Here is a 16,306-nt window from a genome sequence, read left to right on the forward strand (position 1 = left end):
ACTCTTTGTCAAAGGAGAAGGGGTAATGCCTTTAAACTCAAAGAGGATAGATTTAGGTGAGATACAGAGAGGAAATTCTTAACTCTGAGGGTGGTGAGGCACCAGAACAGGTTGCCCAGAGAAGCTGTGGGTGTCCCATCACTGGAGATGTTCAGAGCCAGATTGGATGGGGCCTTGGGCAGCCTGGTATAGGGAGAGGTGGCCCTACCTATTGCAGGGGGTTGGAACTGGATAGACTTTTTAAGCTAAAACGTTCTGTGATTTGTTTCTTCTTGTGTGGGGCAGAGGGAATATAACTCAGAGCTTCTATTTTAGAGGAATTTTCCATGAACTTTCAAAAGAAACCTACTATGTAGCTTTTCATTTTTCTCTTCCATTTTGAAAATGTTTTGAGAAATATGAGCAGTCAGACAAGCTTCTCATCCTTCTTTATTAAGGAGTCAGATGTTAAAGCTAACCAGGTCTGTCCAACTGAAGGATCAGAGTGACTCCTGCTGCCCTGACCTGCTTGGTATCAGTGTAGGCAGCTCACCTCTCCATTGGGTCCTGCCAGTCATGCTGCAGATTTCTGAGAGGCTTATGCATTTGACTGCATACTCTGTATGCACACAGCTGGCCACAAACAGATGAGCAAAGGCAGAGGACATTGCCTTTGTAGGCACCTACATAACCACAGACAAAGTGTACAGCTCAGTTTTGTTTTGAACTATTGCTTTTCTGGGAAAGATTCACTGGGCAGGTTTCTCTGTTAGCTGGGCCTGGGCCCATTGTCTGACTCTCAGACAACTTGACTGCTAGTCTTGTGTGAAGGCTGATATTGCATCATATGCACAGAGAGCAGTGAGCACCCACATGCAGAAAATGAGGAAGGACAGAGATGAGTGAGAAGGTAAGACAAATGATGGTCAGGTACAGGATCTCAGTCAGACAGCTGTGCTGATGAGCAGCCTACTTACACACAATCAACTAATGTAATTCCCATTCCTATTTTCTCATGCTTGTCTCATGGGACCCTACCTTGTCCCTCACCTTTAATCCTGACCCTAAGCATCTCGCAATGAGGCTTAAACCTTCCCACAATCCTTCCTATAAAACTCTGCATGTTAAGTTTTGTGTACAAGCTTTTAAGTTTTTCCTTGGTCTCCCTCAGGCATCCTGTAATAATTTTGCTCTTTTTTTATGAGACTTGTTCTTAATAACCCATAATAATCTGGTTCCTTTCTTATCAGTCACCAAGTTTCTGGTTGAACTTCTTCAAGGTTACACTTGGTGGGCATGTCAAATGGCCCATTGATCGCTTTCTTATGAGTTCTAGTCTTTGTTATTCTCTGCTATCTGCTGTTTGTCAGGGTTTGGTGTTTGCATGTTTAATTTATTACCCCTCCTGTTCCTTGCCTTGTCTTTTATCTTGAGTAGCTGTTAGATAACCTTGCAGTTCCTTGCCCTGTTTGAGGATCAGTTGGTGAAAGGTGCTGACTTGCACCTGGTGATTCTGAAGCCTTCTGTAGCCAAGGCTTTGTTTATGAAAGTCTTGGACAGCATCAGTTATGGCAGGAAGCAACTGTTATGGCCAAGTGAAATTTCTGCTGTTACTCTGCGATCTTCCAGGACAGCCATTTCAGTATTTCAGCAGCCACAGTATTTTCATTTTTCTGCTCTAGCAGTTATGATAATTATGGTGTGCAGTCTTTTTCTCTTTGGTTGGTAGTTGAATTTTTTGCTGTTGTTAAAAATCAAGTCTCGTATAAAAATACACTGCTTGTGATGAGAGTGCCTGAACGTAAGGATTTAGAGTGAACATAGATTTTTGTGCAGTACTACAGGAATGTCACCTCTTGTAAGGGTTTGGACAGACTAGGTATAACACAATGAATATTCAGCTATCCAGACATTGGAATAATTGATATAAGTGGTTTTTCCCCCCTTACTGCATCACCCCAAGCCAACAGCAAAGGAGCAGGAAGCATCAGGATGCGTTGGGCAGGAGTTCTTGACGTCTCTCATGTTATCATTTGACTGTTGATAGCATTTCTGTATTCCCTTTATACTTAGGGAATCCCATGTTAGAAATAGGGGAGAAAAACAACTTCAAAAATTTCACTATTGTTTCTACGTAAGCTCTTATCTTGTTTTCTGTAATTGAGATTTTGGGGGTATAGTATTCAGATTGGCAGTTTGTTTCAGTTCAAGTTACAATAGGCACATCTATCTATCACCTATTTCCTATCACAGGAAAATTAGGTAAGAATTTTGGTTTACTTTCATCTATTACAAGGTTTAATTTTTAATTTTTATATTTTTTGGTGGAACTCTGATATCATAGTACTTGTGTATTATGAGATGCATATTTGTAGTTTTGATTATTAATAACCCAAAGTAAATCAAAAAGGTAGAATCAAAGCAGTCATGTGCTTTGATTGCTTAGCACCTCTCTCCGTGTAGAAAAAATAACCTTATTTTTTTCCTTTGAGGTGAATCAAGTCCAACTCGTCGAGAAGCAGTGAAAAGGAAGACTGCGGAATACCTTATGCGAGCTGAAAAGATTTCCAGTCTCTACCATAAATCCTCTGAAGATGCATCTGTTTCTATGGTAGGGTTTATTTTGTATTATTTAATTTTATTTATTTAAATTTGATATAATTAAATTGTTCTGTCTTATAGTAAAGTATATTCAAGCTTGAGGATCAAAAGCTTTAGAATTTATCTCTTTTAGGACGCCAGAGGAGTATTTCAGTATTACGTTTCTATTAAGTTGCTCTTACTTTCTGATTCTTTTTGGTTTCATTTCATTATAGACAGTGCTTGATTTAGCACACTTTGCTTCTGCTTCACAGTTGATGAGGTGGATATTTTCATCATGCTAAAGAACTTCAAGTTAAAGCAAAAAAGAACCCCCAAGTTCAGGAGCCACCACTGGAACATTTATTTTGACTTTTCACTGAAAATATGACTCCTGGACGGAGCAAAAAGTCTGCTGGTTTCTTTATCTTTGCACATGTGGATGTATCAGAGCTGAGTTAAGCTGGTGGAGCTGGGAGGAATGGTAGATGGTTAGGGATAAATATTTAATTCAGCTAAGGCTCTTTTTGCTTTCTTCAGATGTCTGTCCTGGTTGTGCTTGAGTAGATCCTTTATTGGTGCAGAGTTTCAGGAGTAGTTCCTACTGTCTTAAGCAGAAACACCCTTATCGGTACTTGTGCAAAAGATAAACAAAGCTTGTTCCAAGACGCCCTCAATAAATTTCTACTTTGCCCTTCCCCAGCCATTTCCATCAGAACTTATCTATTCTTACTTTAGATCTTTACTACACTTCTGTGAAACTGCATGTAGGTGACTGCTCTATTGTAAATATAAAATTTACCAACTTCCCATCTCTTTGCGTTTACATCAGTTAAGGACAAAAAGCACAGAGGATTATTGCTCCTTAGGTCGCTCAGATCCAAAAATGCCATAAGGAGACTACAGCTACCTAAATGTGAAGCGTTATAAAAATCTTACTGCCTAATAAGTAAATTGAAAAAGCAAAACCAGTGATTTTTAAAGGTAACTTTTTCTATGTTGAGAGCCCTCAAGTACATTTTTTTGAGGACGTTCCAAATGAGATATATTTTGTGAGATTTGGAGTCTTGCTGCTGCTGTGAATTGTACTTTGAACAATTTAATATTTTGGTCTGATATGAACTCCTACTAGGTAGTCTTTCTTTGGGTCAGACGCCCCTGAAAGTGGGGAAGAATCTATATTGAATGGAAATCTCAGTATGTTTGGAAACTACAGAACAAGGAAAAAAAAAAAAAAGACCAAGAACAACCTATTTTTACCCTTTTATAAGTGTAAAAACTAATTGCAGTTGGAAAGGAAGAAGAAATAGGTTGCGTTTTTGTATGTGGGCTTGAGAAATATTTCCTCTTTTGCTGTACCGAGTAGGGCAAGTGTCTTCTTTGTAGATCCAATAGAAAGTTAAACTAATTGGAATAAGACAAAAGGAAAAAGAAAAAAGTAATGAGACTAGAAAGTCAGTCTTCTTGAAACTCCACATTGACAAGCTAGGGCTAATCTGAATGTTCTGCTCTCCTTTTTACGATAAAACATGTTTTTCTAGGCTATGGCTTTGTCTTCCCTATGGCACTGTTTTCCCTTTGTATTTTAGTTGCATTTATTTGCTACTCTTTATAACATGGAAGCCTGTCTTTTGTCTTAGAGCTTTTGTAATTTTCTGTAATTAAGTCTATAGTTTAGAAATTAGTGTGCACGTTCCTTGTCACTAGTTAGCTTCTGAATTGCTGTAAGCGCAGCTTTGGTCAAGGCTGGGGCAAGGCTGGTCCGTTACTGGTAGCATCTCTTACTTTTGTAAGTCCTGCAGACTGATCCCATCTCTTGTTCAAATGCTGGTGCTTAGACAGGATACATATGCAAATGTTTAAATAAGACTGTACAAATCTGTATTTGCCCACATGGGTCAGCAAAGAGGTCTCTAATCTCTTAGTCCTTGCTTGAGTGACGCTGAAGTGTTTGCGAGGAGCCATTCCTATAGTATATATATAATGCCTTTACTAGAAGCATGGCCGAGTTTTGTCACAACTCCAGGTGTAGTAGGCTCCTGGAATTGTCTGTTCCTGTATTACTATGGGCAGGGTGCATTTCGGGCAAGGGAAACATGATTCAGTGCAAGGAACTTCATGGAATGTGAAAATGCTGAAACTTTCAGCACATTGGAGGAAGAGGCTTGGTTAGATAGCAAGAGTAAATATTTCAAACAGTGTTTCTATTCACCACCTGATGTTAAAAGGTAGAACTACTTTGTCAGTCATGACCAGTGTAGGTAGTCTTGTGTTTCTGTCATGCCCTTACAAGGGACAGGGTGAGCAGCTTCAAAACCAGGCTTATCTGGCCTTCATGGATGTGACATTTTGCTTCTTTCTCATCCATCAGGCCAGAGAAATGTCCAGCAAGGGAAGAGATAAGCTCTGAATTGTGGGTTTAGTATTTCTCTTCTGTGATTCTGTGATTCTCACGACTTTCAAAATCTGTCAGGCATATGCTGTGCCATATCAAGCAGTCTTAAAGGGCTGTGTGTTACAAACATAAACCAAGCCCTGCATTTACCATCTGAACACTAAGTGGCAGTGAGGCAGAGGGGCTTTTCCTGGGGCCCTGTGCAGAAGGAAGCAAGCTATTCTTCCCTGGCCTGAAATGCCATGCTCTTGCCTCACTGAAGACCAGATTTCTCAAGAGGCAGTAGCCTGGTGTTTCAGAACTGCAAAGAAAAAGATTCTTTGATGCCATGGAAACCAAACAAAGAGTAATAATAGTTTGCTACATCTCTTGCCTCAGCAAAAAGCCAACAGTATAGCCCTCAAGGATAGCATCCTTAGCAACCACCCTACTGTTGGCGAGTCTAAGTGGTGAAGAGAGAAACACAGGAGGACATGTTTGAAGAACTCTTGGCACTGTAGAAAAAGGTTACAAGCAGAGGGCTTAAGGATGGATAGAGAATTTCTTAAGGCTGAGAAGCAGCACAGGGAACAGACGCAACTGTTACTGACCATGAACTGGGAACTCACTTGACAAGGTATTGTAAACATTGAGAAAAGCCTTGCTGTGATATGTAGGAGAGGGAGATGTGGAGAGACCTTCTGAAGATTGTAAACAGGCATATAGACCTTAGGGAAAAACATGCTTCAGCGAATGCTTTCCAGCTCTTCCTCAGAGCACGGCTGCTTCAAGAGCCTGCTTGACAATAAATACTCAAGAATGCTGGCAGCAGCAGGCCATTTTGCAGGTTCTCAAGCTTTGTTTTTCTCTTTTGCCTTCTTATGAGTAGCAAGTTTTGAGGGAGTCGTCTCCAGGCCTGAGTGAGAGAGAGAGCCTGGTGCAGCAGCCTTTGAATTGCATTGGACTGATCACTAGAAAGCTTCAGCCTAGCATAGCTGTTGACTGTGAGGCCCAGCACAAATATACATACAGGCTATCGTCTGTTTTAACTCTGGCGTTTTTATAATGCATATCTTCTTCACTCTTTGAAACTGTTTCTAGTTCCACTTATGCCATTTATTTTATATTTAGATTGTCTCTTTTTGCACCATTACAAAAGCTGTTATCCTCTAAAATGTCAGTTATTTTCAATTTTCAAAGCAGTTTAGTATTGAGTATTACAGGCAAACTCAATGCCTAAACAAGCAAAGTATTCTTCATTCTTTGCACTTATTTCATAAGATATTGTTCTTCCTGAAATTCTCATTAAATGTGCATAAAAACTGCAGAAAGTGTAAAGAAAATACACTGCTACAGTTTTATGTGATGCAAATTTGACTTAAAATCGAAATTCTTTCTCAAGGCTTTTCAGATCATTCTGCATTCCAATCAGCTGCTGAATGTAGGTGTACTCTTGTAATGGCCAATAGTGATGCTGAAGTTAAGATGAGAGCTATGCTTCATTGTGTAGGTTCTAAAACTAGAGCCTTTTGAAGACACATGGTGGAAACAAATTGCTGCATCTTTGAAATGGCCAGTATCACAATCATATCATCCTTTTCTACTTGAAGTTAGTGCCTACGTAGCAAAAGGTGGCGGTGGGAAAGGAACTGCAGAACTTGGGATGCTGATCCCTAGTAAGGTAGCCCCAGCTGGCTTCTGTAGTGAAGCTCAGAGTGTAGTCTGAAAATGGAACCTAAGGCCTAACAGCAGGAGAGAAAGTCCTAAAATACCTGAGCAGTGTGCTGAGCATTTGGACAGGTTGCTGAAGTTATCCTTCAATTCTGTGGGTACAGGTAGTCTGATGCTTCCTTTAGAATATAAATGCTTTATTTCTAAAGGCAGATTAGTCTTTGATTTTCTGTTAGCCCCTTCCCTTCCCTTCCCTTCCCTTCCCTTCCCTTCCCTTCCCTTCCCTTCCCTTCCCTTCCCTTCCCTTCCCTTCCCTTCCCTTCCCTTCCCTTCCCTTCCCTTCCCTTCCCTTCCCTTCCCTTCCCTTCCCTTCCCTTCCCTTCCCTTCCCTTCCCTTCCCTTCCCTTCCCTTCCCTTCCCTTCCCTTCCCTTCCCTTCCCTTCCCTTCCCTTCCCTTCCCTTCCCTTCCCTTCCCTTCCCTTCCCTTCCCTTCCCTTCCCTTCCCTTCCCTTCCCTCTCTAGTTTTGACGACCAAGCTGTATAATGCTTAATTGCCATAGTTCTGGAAATTGAATAGTTAGAGCTTGCTCTTGCAACAGAATGTGATACCTTTCCATCTTTGGGGTCAGCTACTAGACTTTGCAGTGGTGAAACCAAACCACTTTAAAGAGCAAAGAAGAAAAAGAAAAGTAGCCTGAAACTTAAAGAAATAGAAAAGCTACTGGGAACCGTAAAGACATTAATGTTATTAATTATTTTAAGGTAAGAAGTGACTATAGAATGCACATATGGAGAGCAGTGTGTATGTACTGTTAGTGACTGTGCCATTGTTGGTGATATTTTAGAGAAGAACCCAAGAAAATGTATTGTTTTACTTCAGACTTTGGACTTGATGGGTGCAGGAGTCCAGTCCTATGGCACTGTTAGACAGCTGTTAACTTCTGTGGAGATGTATGAGCTTAATTCATGGTTGGAACATTGTGCATAAGAGATAAAGTTTTGAAAGCATTACTATTGAGCAGTGTTATAAAAAAACCTAATAGCTTGTAAATGGAAGTGAAAATCCACTACAGTAGTCCTGAGAACTTTGAAATATTTTCTTCCATTAAACATATTCCTTAGAATGCTTTTGAACTTGTGTCATAATTAAACTCTGCATTAGTGGTGCTCTGTTTCAAAGCATCTATTTTTTTAATGCAGAAAAATAGTACACACTTAAAATACAAGAAAAAGAAAGCCTACTTGACCTTCCTGAGAGCCTGTGGGACCTGAGGTGGGTCTGGAGAACAAACTTCATGTAGAATCATTTTCTTCTTTGTACTAACAGCTTTAGTGATTTGTGGAACCTGGGCTGTTTCCTTCTAAGTGCAGTCAGTACTCAGTATTGTCTACACGGCAAGAAAAGTCACAAGAGCCAGTCAGTTAAATGAAGAGAAATAATAAACTCTTTTAAACCAAGAACCCAGCAGATGGATAAAAAGAAAAGTACACCTTTGGAACATGTTCCAGGCTTTTGGAATGTGTGTTTTTGACCCTTTCTGTTGAATTTCACAGGCAATGCTAAAATAGGAGCTGCTTTGGGGAGATAATTTGGAAGGAAATAAGGTGATAGACAATGTGAAGGGAAACAGATTTTGGTGAGAAATATGAGGAGGTGCTCTGGACCTTGAGAATAGAATAGTGAGTATATTGGAGGGCAAACCCAGTGTGGGGAGAATATGGAATTAACTTGCTTAGTGTCTCCCTTTTTTCTGCAAGTTTCTGAAAGGGAAATTTCATTTTTCCCCCCTGATGCTAAAGCATTTTATCCACAACAGAATTGCTTACCAGCCTTTTTCCTTTGTGACATATTAATAATATCTCAGGATCCTGAAAAATGAGATAAACAACTTCTGACTTTCAGAAATTTAAAAATCAAGGAGTTTCACCTTCCTCTTCCTTCACCCTTGTAGAAGAGGTAAATGCGATGCTTAGAGGTTGAACTTTGTCTTGAAAGACTTCTGCTTTAAACTCTGTTCCCTCCTCTGCCATGCCAACTTAGTCTGCCCTGAGAAATTACAAAGTGCAACATGGACAACAGTCTCTGCGTATTAAATACTTGAACACTTAACACCTGCTGATTTTCTTGTTAATTTCTAGATTAATGTGATGTAGCTAGATTCCTTTTCCTAAGGCAGTTTTAGAAAATTTTTCTATTGCACACCTTACCATTAAAAGGATTTCATAAAGCTCATCAGAGAACAAGAGAATTCTGTTTATAACCCTGTATTTTATGTTCTTCAAACTTAAAAAGCCTCTAATTTACTTTCTCCTCTTCATTGATCTCTGAATTATTTTGTATCTGTAATAGCTATAAGGCTTTGATTATTGGGATGGGTTTAAGAATTCAGCAATTGATTCAACCAGGTTCTGTTAAGCATAGAAAGTATAAAAAGTCATTATTTTTTCTTTTTAAAATTTTGTTTTCTATGTTATCTTGGTTTTATTTACTTGCAAGTTGTTTTTTTTTTCCCCCACTAAGGACAAACAGAAAACTTCTCCTTTCATCTTCACTCTCTCTGATTTATGATAAATTTAGTTTCCTTCGGCCTGGCATTTGCTTCAGCAGGCAGTCTTCCTTCAAGTACCACCCTGATTGATGTATAATCTTTGATATCTTCCATTAGCCTCCAGGATCACTAAGTTCAAGGCCCTCTTGGAACCTAAGGAGCCCTGCCGAGGAACTGAAGGCCTTCAGAGTCCTTGGGGTGATTGACAAGGTAATTCTTCAGTGTCTCTTCAAGAGTTCAGTCATAAATCGACTGCATGCTGACATTTTGTCTTTGAAGCTGTGGATCTTAAGGATATGAAACAAAAGGGGAAAATGACTCAAATGCATCTGCACTTTAAAATAACAAAAGTAGAAGAAAAAAGGCTTTTATCTGAGCAATTCATGTAAGGTCATGCAAAATATATTTGAGCTAAAGGATAAGATACATGTTTGGTGGCATTCGATAGGATGAGGCCTGTTTTTTTGAAAATGAATCATGGTTACAGTACTGGGGTAAGGACGAATCCATGTGTTTTCAGTTGAATAAACTGGTGGACATTTGAAATACAGGAAGGTAAAAATTCACACTTTGGTGCCAACTTTTAAAATGGTGTTAGAGGGACAACAAATGTTTGTTCTCCATCCCTGAGAACGTGGAATTGAAATCCCCAGCACGGATACAGATAGAGTGAAGCCAAGCTCCTTTTCTGACACATGCAAGTAATGTCACCCAAAATCCCAGGGTCGTGTTCCTCTATAAACAGTGAAGGACCATACGGATTTTTTTGCAAGCCTGATTAAGAGACCAGAAGAATTTCTGCTTTGTTTTGATAATGCTGATTAGTTATCACCTTACCAAATGCTTCTAAGAGAATGCATTAGCCATTGTCACGCTGCTGAATAATGTAAGACTGCAAAGGTTCATTTCCTTCCTATGTTCTAATTCCCTCGTGTCTTTTGAGTTCCTCATATAGTCTGTGGTTTGTTCATGATGTATTTGATGCATGACCAATTTATGCATTTCCAACATGTATCAGAAAAGCTGTCCCATCTCTTTAAGATCAGTATTTCTCCTTTCTGGTTAGCCTGAACCTAGCTACTAGTATAAATCTTTGCTTTTCTTTGCTTGTATTGTTGTAATTATGTGAATATGTTGATAACTTCTCCTTTGAGGGCTATATGCATTAGGTGCTATGGTTGTTTTTATCACACATAAGGATTTCTCATCCTTGAATTCGTTTTATCTTCTTTGCTCTGTTTTTTAAGTACAGACTTTACCCCGTGTTTCTCCCTGTATACATGTCAGAGGCGGCTTTGAAAAAACATCTGTTTGATTGGTAGCCTCTAACTAAATGCCCACGGCAGTCAAGGACCTTGTGAATTAGTCTGAAGGTGTAAGGCTGCAGATGTGTTGGAAAGGAACAAAAAAAAGCCTTTTCCATGTTTTCTTACAGGAGAAAGGAGCAGTGACCGGGGAATTTGATGGTTCTTGGAGTTGAGGTTTTAGAGTCCTTAGCATTGTGAGGTCTTCTAGATCTCTCACAGAACATTTCTCAGGTGTGAAATGAATGCACCCAAATCTTTGAGGCAGAATTAGGGAGAATTAGTGTTCCAGTGATGACAGAAATACAAGATCTTGGTGCTGGGGATGCGTGTGAGGAGTGGTCCAAGGGAACAGGCCTGTGTGTACAGGTGTATGCTTGTGTGTAAACACTATTATAGGGGTCGGAGTTAATGTTTAATTACTGTGTGGAAAAGAGAACAGTATTCCTTCAGCTGTCTTTGTACTCTGAACACATACTTCCAGATTATCCTTATTACACTTAGTCTTGTGTCTTTTATCTTGTGTTTCTAAGTATTCATCCATTCATGAGGCAAATGAGGCGCTCTAAGTCCAAACATTCAGTGTGTGTGATCAGCAAAGCAAAGATGCATATGTGTATCTGTGTGCTGGAAATTACGCCTCTGCCTTTAGTTTAAACCACCATCTCCTTTTTGTCCTCAGCATCTCTTTTTTTTGCCTCTTTCTCTGCTTGCATATAATCTATGAAGCTCATGTCTGGAGAAATCCGAATTGATAGGCAAGTTTCTGATGCAAGAATCCTTGCTGAGGCATAGTTTATTTGTTCTTGAAAACTGATTCTGATTTTCATGGCTGGTGTTGAAGATACTGTGTTTCTGTACTCAAGTCTATAGCTGATTCAGCATTACCCAGAATTTTGCCTGAAAATCGTCTTCTGCTGTTTCTAACCCTGAGGTAACTTCACTGGTTTCAGCAGAAAATGGGTGTGTGGATAGTAACAAACCACTGACATCTTATTGCTGTCTTGCCTAGGTGTGAGTGACACTGGTCTAACCACACTGGATGGAATGTGGTGGTGGTTGAGTCCCAGAGCTGTTCTTCCACTGCTGCTTGAGGCTCAGGCTGGTGCCTGTGGCAGTGCTGACTGGAGCAAACCAGCTGTTAACCTTTACTCATCAAATGCTGAAAGGTTCAGCGCCTCACCTTAGAGTAATGTCTGTCTTTGTTCTTCTTTTGATGCCACTTGATGTGTTTGGAATTGGCTTCCTGTTCACAGATAAAATGCTTATTGCTGCCCTGAAATGCTGGGTTTCTCATATTTTTTTTAGACCGGGCAAAATATCGGACATTTAATTCAAGCCTGGCTTAGTGATGTGCCATTGTTCCCTCTCTGTCTGCCTTTCCATTTTCCTTGTTACCTGAATAATTTTTGCAGTGTTGACCCCTTTTCTGCTGAAGCTGAGAGAGTTAGGGATTTTAGCATTATTAAAATCCTGAACGTGCTGTGAAAATTCATAGTAGGGCACCCATAATAGTGCCTCGCCTCTCACCCTTTGCTTCTGCTCTTTTGCAAAGGCTGTGGGTATAAATCCAACTATTGTAATAGACTCAAGAGGACCTGTGCTAGTGCTTGTGGAAACCATGTTTCTTAAATTCTGCTGCTGCTGTGCTTGCTTGCTTCATGGTGCTAAAGGTTAACTAGATGGTGTTTGCGGGTACTTTATGGGAAGAATCCATCTGTGGATGGCTTTCTAAAATTTAATCTAATTCTGGATGTTGCTTTTGTCCTGCAACTGTTGTAGGCTCTCATCTCTGTTGCTGATTGTCAAGCACAGCTCCTAGTAATGTTACCAGAGGTACCACCTTGAAAACAGGCTAATATCTAAATATTTTAGCTACTGTTATCACCATCCGGGAATGATCAATCATTTTACTGGTTCATGTACCTTAAAGTACAAAACTTCTTTTTGGAGTACCAAAGATTTTTGCTTTCAAAATTTGACTAATTAAAAATACGAGTTGCAGATTCTGTGCTGAGTTTCTGCCCTAGGCAAATCTTTCCTTTGAAGCTACAATTGGCCCCTGAAGAAACTATGTTACAGTGCTGCTGGATACCTTAACAATGCTGTTTCAAGCCCAATTTCTTATTCTTTAGAACCCTGTTATTTAGATTCTCTCCATTTAAAGATTCATCTTGAAAGCAGAGTACATTAAGTAATAACTATGCCTCTGTAACCAATGACTGCCTTTTATGTCTTTGCTGTCCCCTCCCCTAGACTCTCATCAAGCCGTATTGTCTGTATTGCAGTGCTGTGCTGTGATCAGTCTTTGATGAATGTCTGTAGGTTTGAGCTTGTTGTTTGATACACTGTTGATTAAGCTTCCTTATACAACCTAAAACCTTATCAAATAAAACAACTCACATCAGGGCCTTGCTAACATTATTTTGGGAGTTTCTGAGGGGGATTCTGGAATAATAATAATAATAATAATAATAATTATTATTAAATAATAATATCTTTATTATTAAATAATAATACTATTTAATAATATTAATATTATTTAATAATATTAATATTAAATATATTATTTAACAATATTATTAAATAATAATAATAATAATAATAATTGTTATTATTATTATTATTATTTTTCTGAAGAACTGAGAGTAATTATCTTGACCTTTAGTATAGATCATGTTTGTGACTGTTGTGCTGCTGTGAGAAGTGGTAACGGATTTAATATACTGTGATGAATTGACCTTAGTAATGTGTAGAATAACCAAATCAGGGGGTAATTATTCAGAAAATAATAATAAAACCTGTGTACTCGATGAGCAAAAGTATAAAAAAAGCACAAATATAAAGAATCTGGAGTTCACATATATGATCCGCAGACCTATAGTTGAATTCAAACAGGTTATGGCTAGATTTAATGGAGTTCAGTCAGATAGTTGGAGAAGTGGGCTCTTTTATGGCAGTGTGTGTGCTGTGCATGAATGTTGCATGTTATTGTGGCTATGACCATTTAGTGTCTATTAGAAACCTAAACATTCAGCGCTTTATGTGGAGGTGAGTTTAGAGAATGCTGCAGTTGTGAAACTGAATTGACTGCAGCAGATGTTTGCTCTCACTTGGCTCTTCGGTGCACATTGCCAAGCTTCTTTCAACCATCTTGGGGATCTGAATGAGAGGCTGTGTCCATGTGAGAGGAGGTGGGGAGTGGGGGGAGAGGGAAGGAACTGTAATAAACAGTGTGAACAAGTTCAGACATTTCTTCTTGTTTCATAATTATGCTTAGGAAGAGTAACTGGCTGAAAACATGGAATTGATCAGGTTTTAGATTGCAAAAAGATGAACTTTCTGTTGCAACCAACTGAAAGTATTAAAAAACTTAAATTTGAATATACTCTGCTTTCTTAGTATTTGCATTATTTAAAGTTGCACCTTTTGTCTTTTAAGTACACTATTACAGCAAGTCATAGAATATACAAACCTTAAGTTCCTTACAATAATGGTGTGAAGGGAGGAATAATTGCAAACTGAAGATAATTCATATTGCACAGGTACAAGGATAAGCACTAATCGTATTTTTCATACATATTAGCCAAACATAATCTCTTTTTGCAACAACAGAGGAAGATGAGTGAGAGTCTGAGTGATGTAATCTGAAAAGTGACAAGAATAAATCTGTGTTAAGCAGATCTTTTAATCCTGGTAGCCTTGACAGCCGGCACAACTGAGGAGAGCAGGGGGAATTGCATGCCTGTTTCTACCTCATCACCACCACTGTGTCCTGAGCACGGCGGTCGGCCTTTTGCCTGCCCTACTGAGGCTTTTATGATGTCCTGAGTACTTGTCCCGGGATCAGGTCAACAACTTGTCTCCTTCCTAGTTGTCTGTCATTGTCTGTAATGGGATTTTCCTGCCCACTGGTGATATAAATGCAAGGAAAAAATCTTAGGTGAGCATCTGATAACTGTGAGTTTGTAGGACTTCTGCTGGAGGATCTGTCCTCTGATGAGACTGTGGTTGTTTAAGAGGTAAGGACCAGAAACATTATGTAACCCACTAGAGACATTGTTATGTGGGGTGTCTTCAGTGCAGAACAGCAATTTAAAAAACAAAGTAGAGCAGGTTTTAAAGTAGCCCCTCAGCTGTAGTGTATCTTCAGAACCCTTTAGGTGTCTGATACCGCACGAAGGAATTTTGTTACTTTTTATTTGATCAGGCAACAGCTATTTTTCAGCCTACGTTAGTGAACTTAGTCACATTTGTGTAAGTGAATATTTTGAGGTGTTTATTTTAATCAGTGTTAAACCTTGCTCAAGTAAATTGAGCATTACAAATATGTTCTTTGCCATGTTCTAGAAGTAGGCATTCTGGAAAAACATCAGTATTATATACTGGGGGGAGGAGAAGAAACAAAAACAGAAAAGAAAGGAGGTCTGGGGAAGCAAATAACAGCGGTGTGTTAGAGGGCTGCATTTATATTAAAGCCACCTGCAGGAGAGCAGTGCATTTAGCAGTTCTTAGTTCTTGCAGTAGTGTTCCGCGCGACCTTGGCTGGGTGCTTGGCGGGGTGACTGATGGTTCACTGCGCTCTTTTTTCCTGGTGACTTGCCTGTTGCCTGCCTCTGGGTCTGTGATTCCCCTTATGCTGACTTCTGCAGTATTCCTTCGGTCTCTCATCTCAGGGCTTTGATGCATATGTTCTGAAGGTGGCCACCGTGACTTTGGGTGGCAGCAGATGGTAAACCTTCAGGCTGCCACCGGCTATACTGGTGTTAAGTTGGAAACTTAACGTTTGATGAAGAATCAGTAGTGCATATGAAAGAGCTTTTACTGCAGAAATATCTTTTAATTAAAAAAAATTAGCATACTGAAACATTTGCTAATTTCCGTACATTTAAAAATCCTAAAATTAACTGTTTTCTTAAAGCCAGACTATCGTTATTTACCAGGCAGGTTTTATTTTATTTTTCTCCAATTAATTGTACCTTCTGCACTGAATTTACTTTAATTTATTTTCTACTAAGCTGTTGGATACACTGTAAATTAAATCTAAGAAGCTAAATTTTGTTCAGTAGCTGCAGTCGGCATCAGTATTAAGCCTTGACTTAACCCCCTCCCCAACAGAGCAAACTAAACAACAAGAATCCCAACAAACAAAAATCTTAAAATCACACATGGAAAAGCATTGCTATCTGCTAGTTTACTGAGATGTTGCCATGCAATATTGCTGTGTTCACCTGTGTTTTAGTATCTGCCTGAGAGCTTACGCAAAATAGGGATGAATGGTATAGACGCTTACTTACAACATAAATTAAAATATACATTTGTGGCAATTACTATTTTGCTGTCCTTTTTTTTTTTTTTTTTTTAACCATTTTAAGCTTGTCATCAATGAACAAAAGTAAGGGAAAAATGGGTAAGCAACAGTGCTACAAAAGCCAGCGTGATGTGTAGACCTTGACTGTGTTTGTACATTAGTATTACAAATAGGATTTTGTCTGGTCTCCTTTTGTGTCACAGTCTAGTTGCTCAGTGCCCAGGAATGCCCTGCTGTGCATTTTTCTCCCTCCCCCCTGAGATAGGATGCTGCATGTTACAGTTGACAGCTCATTGTTATGAGGTATTAAATATTACACCTTACACAGTAGTTGTCATCAGCGAAACAGGTTCCTTCAGCTTACTGCAAGCCAGGAGCAGCCCGGTCTAGTACAGGTATCTCAGTGTGATCTGCTCTGTGGAAGGACAGAGTTCTGCAATGGGGAATGTTTTGTGGAATCCTGTTTTGTCCCGCTGTGTCGTTCTGGTGGAGGTTTGTCATTTTTTATTTTAAAAAGGACTTTTAGAAAAAGAATTGC

General features: G+C 39.3%; 1 protein-coding gene across 8 annotated transcripts in view; it reads left to right on the forward strand.

Annotated features, from left to right (window-relative positions):
* Window positions 1–16,306, forward strand: part of RPS6KC1 (ribosomal protein S6 kinase C1) — an 81,219-nt gene that overhangs the window by 32,950 nt on the left and 31,963 nt on the right. For 7 of the 8 annotated variants that reach the window (XR_014943827.1, XR_014943826.1, XM_085541138.1 and 4 more), the window contains 2 exons: window positions 2,472–2,590; window positions 9,271–9,363. Coding sequence is in view for 6 of the 8 variants with exons in the window: in XM_085541138.1 (XP_085397264.1) it covers window positions 2,472–2,590; window positions 9,271–9,363 (212 nt within the window). In the remaining 2 variants the exon portion in view is untranslated. The remainder of the gene's footprint in view (window positions 1–2,471; window positions 2,591–9,270; window positions 9,364–16,306) is intronic. The other variant, XM_085541136.1, reaches the window with a different exon arrangement.

The sequence above is a fragment of the Coturnix japonica genome, chromosome 3, assembly GCF_054131305.1.
Source record: "Coturnix japonica strain WE chromosome 3, WE-NBRP24, whole genome shotgun sequence".
In the NCBI taxonomy this organism is placed as follows: Eukaryota; Metazoa; Chordata; class Aves; order Galliformes; family Phasianidae; genus Coturnix; species Coturnix japonica.